Raw genomic sequence first — 10,062 nt, forward strand, 5'->3', positions numbered from 1 at the left:
GATGGATGAAGACAGAACTCGCAAGCAGAAAGGAATATGCAGGAGAAAGGGGAGGGTCTCAAACTCACAAGCTCTGGTGTCTGGTTCCCCACCAATAAAGGAGCAAGGGGCGGAGAAACCAGGACGAACTATGTCCATTTGTATGCAGACCCGTCCTTTGAGTGAACACAGGCCCTCCCCCACAACAGCTGCCAATCCCAAAAGACCTTTTCTCCCTAAACGTTTAGTCTGTTTCCAAGTACCTCGATCAAGTCCTAGCAGAGAACAAAAAATCTCTCCCAGTTCCTTTCTACACCAGCTGTTACGGGGCGTGCTGCAACCAGAAAAAAATATGTTTGAAGTGCTACAGTAAGTGAGGGTGCAAGAGTGTGGTGTGATTGGCTGAACTGGCAGTGGGGCAAAGGGCTAACCTGAAAGGGGAAACTTACCAGTTAGCTTCCCAAGAAGGCTGAGAATGTGGGGTCGCAAAGGGCAAAGAGGAAAAGTTGAGAGAGAACTCAGGCTATGGATCTGAAACACCCTCCAGCTGTTCAGAACTCTACCCAGATCTGTTACAGGTTCACAGGCAGGCAGCCCACTGGAAATTTTTGCTGCCTATGCAGGACAGGCCTTTGGTGTGTATATAGTTGTTCCTAACGAATTTGAGAATTAACCCAGAAGTGAGAGGCAGAGCAAAAAATTAAAAATAGCAGACGCTGTTGAGTGTCTCTTGGCTCTAATCCAGAGGAAATATCGGGAGGTCTGAAATAATATTAACGCCGCAGCCCTAAAGCCCACTTACTAGGGAGTCAGCCCTATGAAACGCAAGGGGGGACTTTACTTCCAGGAAAGCATATATAAGACAGCCGGGTTCCATGCAGTTCAGAGCTTGTGAGAACCCCGATTCCTTTTAAGAACAGGGTGTTGTTTACAGCAGCACACAGTAACGCTGCAAAACTCGCCCAAGTTTACAAAGGAAGCATGTGAACGAAATCCACGCGCCCAGGACCTTTAACAAGCAGAAGTGACTAATAACTATCTTTGTTGCTTCGCACGGCCTATCCCTCCGCCTTCCAAGTGTTCCTCCTTCCTCCTGCCCTTGCCAATGAGAGCGAGGTAGCAGGGATTACTCCCCGTTATTGGGTCAGCTGCAATTTCCACAAACGCCGCTTTGTCTGCTTTCAGGAAAAGGGGTTCGATGGGGAGACAGGAGACTTTGATCCCTGTGGTGTAAAACTAGCTGGAAGATCCCAGGCCAATGCACGGCTGGGAACACTCCCTGCATGCTGCTTACCCCCCTTGGCCGCGCTTTAAGAAACTTGGGGCACCCCCCAAAAACATATACACGCCTCTTTCTTTTCGGTTCAGCGGCCTGTTGCTGCAGGGAGCCGGCGGGGGGAGCGCGGAGCCTGCTCTAGAGCCGAAAGAGGCTGCCGAGGGCTTCGCACTTCGCCCAGTCTCCCTCCTCTCTTTGCCAGGGAAGGAAAGCAAGGCCGCCTCCGCGGTTCGGTCCCGAAGGGGACCCGGTCTGCTCATTGGGGCCGGAGACGTCGCGCCGGTTTCCCCTCCTTCCGTGCCCCGACTTGGTTTGCCCCGGCAAACTCCTTTCTGCTACTGGTTGGCAAAGTGGGACGTGGCCCTTGTCTCCACCCAAAATGCACGTAACGGCCTAATGGACGGGGAAGGAGGCAGCCCCGGCGGGCGGTAGCGGTGTGGGGGCCCTCGGAGCGAGCGCGATCGCCCTCGGCGGGATCTGGCGGAAGGACGAAGAGGTACCTTGGTCGGGGGGAGGCGGATCCTGTCGGGGGTGGGTGGCTGAATGGGGCGTGAAGCCGTAAAGGCTTTTGCAGAGAGGGGAGGCCCGCACCATGTGCTCGGGAGACCGTCGGATTCTGCAAGCATTTCGCCTGCTCAGGAAGAGACGGGAAACGTGGGCGCTCGATCCGAGGAGATCGTAGATTTGTAGAGTTGGAATGGGACCACGACGGTCATCTAGTCCAACCCCTTGCAATGCAGGACTCATTTTCCCAACGTGGGACTCGAACCCACAACCCTGAGCTTAAGAGTCTCATGCTTTCCCTACCAGAGATGCCAATTTGAATAAAATATTGGGGGGGGGCACACACCAGGTAAGCCCCGCCCCACATCAACAATCACATGACACGAGGCACATGATGCACACTATTTGAATGGCACCGCCCATCAACCCTAGGAGTTGGCTTCTATGCTACCTACTGAGGTATCCCAGCTGACATCACCAGCACTATTTTGCAGCTCTTTAAGGGTGACCTTGGGCCAGGCGCATGACTTTCAGCCTACCCAGCCTCATAGGATTGTTGTCCAGTGTCAAATAGAAGAACTGTTTCTGCTGCATAAAGAGCTCTGCTGGATCAGGCCAAATCAAGGCCCACAGCCCGGCAGCCTGTTCTCGGATGCTTCTGTGGAAAGCCTGAAAGCAGAACCTCAGTGCAAGCAGTGCTTTCCCTATGTGGATTTCCAACAACTGGTCCTCAGAGGCCTGTTGCCCTTGGCTGTCTATGTAGAAAACAGCCTGTGTGAGCTTCTCTTCCATTGACTTTTAAAGCTGGACCCAAGTAGGTAGTCATCCTGCGGGTGGAATATGTTTGTGTAAAGAAGTGCTTTATTTTGCCTGTCCTGAGTCTTCCAACATTCAGCTTCCCCAAGAGATGGGGAAAACTCACATTTACACTTCCTCTCACCTGTTGTGCCTGGGCACACACACACTCATCTCATTTGCGGTCTTTTCTAAGCTGCTTGAAAGAAAGGTGGGGCAGAAATAAAAGCAAACTGTTAAAGTCAGAGGGCAGTTACTGTCTTATCACTTCCTTGTCTCCTGGAAGTCAGAAGTTTTCATGTCTGCAAAAAGAGGAGCTGGGGCTCTTTCGGAAGTCAGACCTGCCCCCGCCCCTGCCCACATACTCTTACCTCTAATTCTGCAAAATCTCATGCAGCTCATTCTCTTATACAACTGTCAGTGGTCAGCCACAGAGCATGCGGCTCTGAGCAAGTGCAGAGTGCATTTGTGCTGACAGCTATAATTAGTCAGTTTCCACAGAGCTAGGAATTATGGGAGATGGGATTGCTAGTCTGATTAGAGTTGAGCTCAGGGCTGCAAAAATATAATCAATTAGATGAATCCATTAAAAAAAACCATGCCCTCTCAATTTAGGCAGTAGTTATAAAAAAAGACATACACAAATTTGATTTCATAAATTGATATATATATATATATATATATATATATATATATATAAAAAACCACATACATAAGAATTTCTAAAACTTGCAGGTGTTAGCAGCAGACTATAGACATACTATAGCAGCGGACTATAGACATCTTTCCACCTATGTGTGTGATGCCGCTCAAAAAACTGCACAGCAGCTTAACACAAACATCTTTAAATCAATAGTGCCTTCATAAAAAATATATATTAATTTATACTGGGACCAAATGTGGCTTTTCTGCAATGACGGAAGGCACTGCAATTACTGTTTTTTGAAAAAATCGATTCACATGTGCCAGATGTGAGCCCTGGTATTTGAAGTTGGTTCAATGACTAAACCCTTCTGAGCTGTGTCTCAAGTTATGCATTGGTTATTAGCAAGTTGTGCCGTGGGAAAACCTGGCTGTCCTGAGTCAGAAAATTGGCTTTTAATGGGGAAGATTGTACGGAGATTTGTTTCCGAGCATCAGGAAGGGTGTGCATATGTGTGCGGTCACATGGCCACTTAAACTTCTGTTTAAAGCTTACAGCTTGCTGTGTTGACTCAACATGGTTTGTTCTCTGATAGCAACACGGAGTGTGAGACCATTCATGGTTCCTAAAAACTTAATAAACAAATAGGAAGTAGGTCAGTGAGTGTCTACTGCTGTGAACATTACCACAAGTGACAATGTTTACAGCACCAATGTAAGTTGCACACACTAAGAGTAGAAGTGTGAAACACACATACTCATTCACCTCTGACAAATAGTCTTTCTGTCTTCTGTATAAAAAACTTCCGGAGGAGAAGATGGATATGTTTTCCCTGGGCTGCGTGCTCTTTTATATCAAAGACGGTGTTCAGCTTTCCCTTACCAGCCAACCTAAATCTGCTCCCTTTCTCCTTGAACTTAATTCTTATTGACTTCCCTCTCCCAGCATATCTTGCAGACAGCAGTTCACCTAATTCTTTGAGACAACATTTTAGACTGAGCAGGTAACTGAAGACTGTTGTAGTGGTCCTGAATCTTTATTTGCTCCCTGCAGCTAAACAGGGAAATGTTCTCATGATTTGAGAGAGAGTCCTTTCAGGTCTCCAATCTAGCATAAGCTTCTACCCATATTTAATTTACGAAAGAAACAATAGCTCTCTGATTCTGGTAAACACGCAAGACAGTATGCACACAAACTCATTCACCCCCTTGCCATTTTTGTTGCTTTCTACAAGTTGGCAAGTTTGTTGGATCAAGAACACGGCATCTAACTCAACCACATAATAGGCTAAATTTGTCTTTCTATTTGTCTACATTGAGATTGGGGAACTTTTAGGCCCAATGGGCCAGTTCTTCTATCTCCACCCACCCCACGGACCCAACTTTGATAGGTGGGTGGGCCGTGCACCTGTCAATCATCTGGTGTCATGATAACATCAGGTGACTGATAGGTGGGCAGTCCCACCCACCTGTCAAAGTTGACCCATGGAAGTGTGGCAGACATCTGTTTTGCCAACATGTTCTCCACAGAAGCAGCACCCAGCAGGATTGAAATCAAGTGGTGGGTTCAGTTCTGCCCTCTGCAGGGATCTGCTTCTCCTGTTGGGAACATGCTGGCAAAGCAGCACCCAGAAGCATTGACACCCTACTGATCAGCTGACATCACCCAGAACTGATGGACAGGTGGGCAAGATTTGGAGGAAAATGGCTTTGTGGGCCAAATTGGAACTTCACTTGGGCCAAGATTGGCTCATGAACTGGAGCTTCCCCACCCCTTCTCTGCATCACGGCAGGTGAACTCCTTCCTATTCTTGTGGGGATGACGTTTGTTGCATCATCTTCTTTCACCATAGTGTGGACAGTCCAGCAGAGTCCCAGATACCTCCTGAACCCAAACAGGACTTGAGCACCATGTCTCAGCTTCTCTACCGGGCTCTGGTGTCGGCCAAATGGGTCTCGGAAGCCATCAAGACCCCTCAAGCTGGGCTGGCTGTGCGGCTCCTGGACGCCTCCTGGTACCTCCCCAAAATGAAGCGCAACCCCCGGAGCGAGTTTGAGGAGCGCCACATCCCTGGAGCATCTTTCTTCGACATTGACCAGTGCAGCGACCGCACTTCTCCATACGACCACATGCTCCCCGGCCCGGCTGCTTTTGCAGAGTACGTGAGCAAACTGGGGGTTGGCAGCGACTCCCATGTCGTGGTCTACGATGCAAGTGACCAGGGCTCTTTCTCTGCCCCTCGCGTCTGGTGGATGTTCCGGGCCTTTGGGCATGACGCCGTTTCCGTCCTAGATGGCGGGCTGAAGAACTGGCTGCGCGAGGGGCACCCTGTCAGCTCTGGGAAGAGTCGCCCTGTCCCTGCGGAATTCCATGCCTCTCTGGACAGATCACTAGTCAAAGCCCACGAGGATGTTAAGGAGAACATTGAGGCCCAATGCTTCCAGGTGGTGGATGCTCGGTCAGCCGGGAGGTTCACTGGGACGGAGGCAGAACCCCGGGAAGGTAACACGTCTCTTTAGGCCTTGAGGGTAGAAGAGTTGGCTTTCTTTAGCTCAGCGACTGAGAAGGAAAAAAGCAAGGGAGAGGCACCAGTGCAGGATATGAAGCCTCTAGATCAGGGATAATAATAATAATAATAATAATAATAAATTTTATTTACTGTATTTTTCGCTCTATAAGACACACTTTTTCCCCTCCAAAAATTAAGGGGAAATGTGTGTGCGTCTTATGGAGCGAATGCAGGCTCCATGGCTTCAGCGATAGCATCGTGAAGCCTCCAAAGCGCAGTGGGAGCGCTCCCGCTGTGCTCCAGAGGCTTTGTGTTGCTTTTGCTGAAGCCTGGAGAGCGAGAGGGGTCGGTGCGCACCGATCCCTCTTGCTCTCCTGGTTTTGCTTTGCTGAAGAGGCGCTGCGCAGAGAGGGAGAGAATTTTTTTTTCTTGTTCTCCCCCTCTAAAACAAGGTGCGTCCTATGGTCGGGTGCGTCCTATAGAGCGAAAAATACGGTCTACTCTGCCCTCCCCAGCCAAGACTGGGCTCAGTGCGGCTAACACCAAATATAAAAACAATTGATTAGAATACAGCTTAAAAAACAAAACTAAAATACAACATTAAAACATTAAAATGCAGCCTCATTTCAGTGGAACTCAAGCAAAAACTTTTTTGGGGATAAAAACGTCAAGTCTTCACCAAGGCTAACTATCCAGACTAGTCCTACATGGGCCAGAAAAAAGCCGGGGAAGTCCCCAAATAGGAGTTCCAACACAGAAGGAGAAAGGAAAAAAAGAAAGAGGGGGAAGGAATCAAATTGATTCCAAGCCAAAGGCCAGGCGGAACAACTCTGTCTTATAGGCTCTACTACAAAATCCCATCATCCCTGACCACTGGCAATGCTGGCTGGAACCATTCTTATTATTTATTACATTTATATACCACCACCACCCCCTTCATCAAAACACCATGTGGTGCTTTGCAACAGACAACACAAATGTCAGGGCGTTAAGATAGTATCTGTGCAATATAAAAATTGGAACAGTTATGTAAATACAGTTGATATGAAATCCATCACAGAATACGGTTTCTCATGAAATACAGATTCTCGCAACAGCACGGGAGGAGAAAATCAGCCACAGGGTATCTAAGATAACAAAAATGTTGCACAAATTCAGAATCTTCTCTCTAGTCAAAGTAGCTCTCCATCCTGGCAGCCCACAGAAAATGGCGGACCCTCCCAGCTCTCACCTGGGAGTGCCTCCCTACCTCTCACTTCAAGGTCCTTCTGTCATCTATCAGCCACTGTTCTGTGGGTGTGGTCCTTGGCCCCCAATGACATCCCAGAAGAGGAGACATCCAAGGGGTAATTCCCTGTGGAGTCTCCCCCTGGAATTTGCCCATCACTGGGCAACCTGCTGTGTGCAGCATCCCTGACTTCTCTCCCCATCCTGAAACACAGCCATAAGGAGCTTAAGTCCAGCAGCATCTGAAGGGACACCTTTCCCATCCCTAAGAACCTTTCATACAAGGCCTGGTCAACCGCTTGATAGACATGAGTGCAATGTCTTGGTTCTGGAGTTCTAGGGGCGTTTTTTCTTCTTCAAGTCACATGTATTCAATGGATGAGGTCTGTAGGGTTGTACTGGAGAACTTGGTGCCTTCCAGATATCATTGGGTTAAAATTCCCACCATCCCTGACCATTGGCCATGCTGACCAGGGCTGAAGGGAGTTGGAATCCAACAACATCTGGAGGACTGCAGACTCTCAGTGCAGAAAGATTTACCTTACTGTGCCCGATGCACAGTTAAGATCTTTGCTGGGGATACTGTAAAAAAACAAAATTGTTTTCTCAAGTGCACAATGATTCCTGGAACACACTTTAGGCTTAAAGGGTTTCCTCCCCACTTGCTAGCTCAGTGATCAAGCAGGTGCAAGTTTGCAGCTGTGTCTCACTGTCATAGGTGAGATCCTGCTTATATATAGGCCAAGTTCCACAGAGGATGCTCACACACGGTTGCTCACATGGATTGATTTAAATCAGGCACCCCCAAACTCGGCCCTCCGAATGTTTTGGGACTACAACTCCCATCATCCCTAGCTAATAGGACCAGTGGTCAGGGATGATGGGAGTTGTAGTCCCAAAACATTCGGAGGGCCGAGTTTGGGGGTGCCTGATTTAAATGAAGGCGATTTGAACTGCAAGGAAGAAGAAAATGAACATTGTAAATCTGCTTCTTGAGTGTGTGTGTGTGTGTCCTAAGCAGTTGGTATAACAGTTTTTTATACTTTTTATTTTGTTTTAACTTTCTCCAGGAATTGAACCTGGTCACATCCCTGGCTCGGTGAACATCCCTTTCACTGACTTCCTGACCGAGTCTGGCCTGGAGAAGAGTCCAGAGGACATCCGCCGCTTGTTTCAGGAGAAGAAAGTGGATCTCTCCAAGCCCCTGGTGGCCACTTGTGGTTCTGGGGTCACAGCCTGCCACGTGGCTCTGGGGGCTTATCTGTGTGGCAAGGCTGACGTGGCCATTTATGATGGCGCTTGGGTGGAATGGTTCATGCGGGCACGGCCTGAGCACATCATCTCAGAAGGGAAGGGGAAGAGCCTGTGAGTTTTTGGGCCTCTCGCCTCAACAAGGGGCAGAAACTTTGCCTTGTACAAGGGAAGGGCCTGGCCTTCAAAAATTCTGTCTTAAGATGTTCTCGCCAATGCGTGAAGCATTTCAACAGCAAATATGGGGTTCTGCTGTCCCTTTGTTGGGCATGAATGATGTCCTTTGTTCACTGCTGCTTGTCTGGGTGGAAGAATGCACTGATCATGGTATGGCAAAATAAGGGTTTCAGGTTGCACAAAGGAGTTGTGGAAGTCCAGTCACATGGGCCAAACCACAGGAAAGGGTTACGTACGGAATCAAGTTAGCACTTTGACCGTGGCAAATTATCTCATCTGACTACACAGTACCAATCGTTTCCCCCTTGTGAATTGAAATCTGGTTTACTTTTTAAAAAAAAGTGAATTCTGATTTTTTTTTTTTTAATTAAAAGCATCTTAAGGTACTTTAATTGTTCAGTGTGTTTGTTTGTCCTGATGTAGCGGCTTCTAAAGCATTTTGTTCAGTTCACCATATGTTGTAGATCACAACTTGAGTTAACACAGTTCTGCACTTGACCACAGCAGCATAAATATCGGAAGGGCATCGCCACCCATTGAATGAAGCTGTACCCGGGGAAATGCACAAGCTTCCTGGCTACACAGAGCTCTTAAATCAGGCATAGGCAAACTCGGCCCTCCAGATGTTTTGGAACTACAATTCCCATCACCCCGACCACTGGTTCTGTTAGCTAGGGATCATGGGAGTTGTAGTCCCAAAACATCGGGGGGGGTGTGAGTTTGCCTATGCCTGTCTTAGATCTTTCTGTGGCCAAGGTGGGACGGTGGTTCTTAATCGTCCATGGAAGGTGTTATAGAAGGGCAGGAGCATCTTATGGTGAGGGAAAACCCTGTATGTTTCAGGTAGCTTGCTGTTATTTATCTGGAGATGATCATTAAAAGTCAAGTTCCTAGTTTTTGATGAATAATTACAGGTAAGCATGCCAAAGCCACAAATTCCTTCACTTTAAAAAGTGGTGTACGTTTGGTCTGCCCAAGGCAACAGTCTCAGTTGGGGAGTGGGGTTCTGGCTCAAACGCGGAGTTAGGTTGGACACAAAGTTCAGGGATGCTGGTGTCGGCATGGAGAGGGCCAGGAGGCCAGCTGGCTAGCCCCAGCTGGGCCGTCTCCTTCCAGCCGTCCCGCTGCAAAGACCATCACCTCTGCTCCGACATAAATCAGTGACCTGGGCTTCACAGCCAGGGCACACTATCAGCAGACTGAACTGCGCACACAGAATAGGCGTGAGGCTTGTGGAAGCATACTACAACTACAGATTTATTAATCATAAATCAGGACAAAGAAACATGTCGTCTCTCGTCTCAGAGAGAACAGAGAAAAACAAAAACTATACACAACGGAAGTTCCCAGCAAGCTGTGCTGGAATGTAAACAGACATGTGACACGCAACAATTCCATACGTCTGCTCCTTAAGGTGGAATGGAAATGTCAACAGCTAGGACTGCTACCACCAGTCCTAGATCCAGGAAGCAAAGTTGGTCAAGTGTAGGTCAAGTCCAAGCAAGGTAAGCTCAGCCAAAGCAGAGGGTCAGTCCAGAAAAACAAGGTCAGGCAAAGCAGAGATCAAAGTCCAAAAAGCAAACAAGCAAGGTGGGTAGCACCCTTGATATCTCCAGGTGAAGTTAGTCTGGACTCAGACAAGGCAGGGGTGAATATTTCATATAGTTATACTGCATTAAACAGGACTGCTGCTTTCTTTAA

At 48.2% G+C, this 10,062-nt stretch overlaps 1 protein-coding gene across 2 annotated transcripts; it reads left to right on the forward strand.

Moving 5' to 3' along the window:
- Position 1: 1 nt before the first annotated feature.
- On the forward strand, positions 2-8,747 carry LOC308457673 (3-mercaptopyruvate sulfurtransferase-like; the record flags this gene model as incomplete). Of its 2 annotated transcripts, none has more annotated exons than XM_080971774.1 (3): positions 2-348; positions 5,050-5,699; positions 8,004-8,747. In XM_080971774.1, 3 exons carry the CDS (start codon positions 2-4, stop codon positions 8,300-8,302), a joined length of 1,296 nt encoding a protein of 431 aa, XP_080827900.1. In that variant the 3' UTR covers positions 8,303-8,747. The 2 variants fall into 2 exon arrangements, with proteins under 2 accessions (XP_080827900.1, XP_080827901.1); XM_080971775.1 differs by lacking the exon at positions 2-348 and adding an exon at positions 1,033-1,751.
- Between the last annotated feature and the right edge of the window lie 1,315 nt (positions 8,748-10,062).

The sequence above is a fragment of the Podarcis pityusensis genome (assembly GCF_964106645.2).
Source record: "Podarcis pityusensis genome assembly, chromosome: 10".
In the NCBI taxonomy this organism is placed as follows: domain Eukaryota; kingdom Metazoa; phylum Chordata; class Lepidosauria; order Squamata; family Lacertidae; genus Podarcis; species Podarcis pityusensis.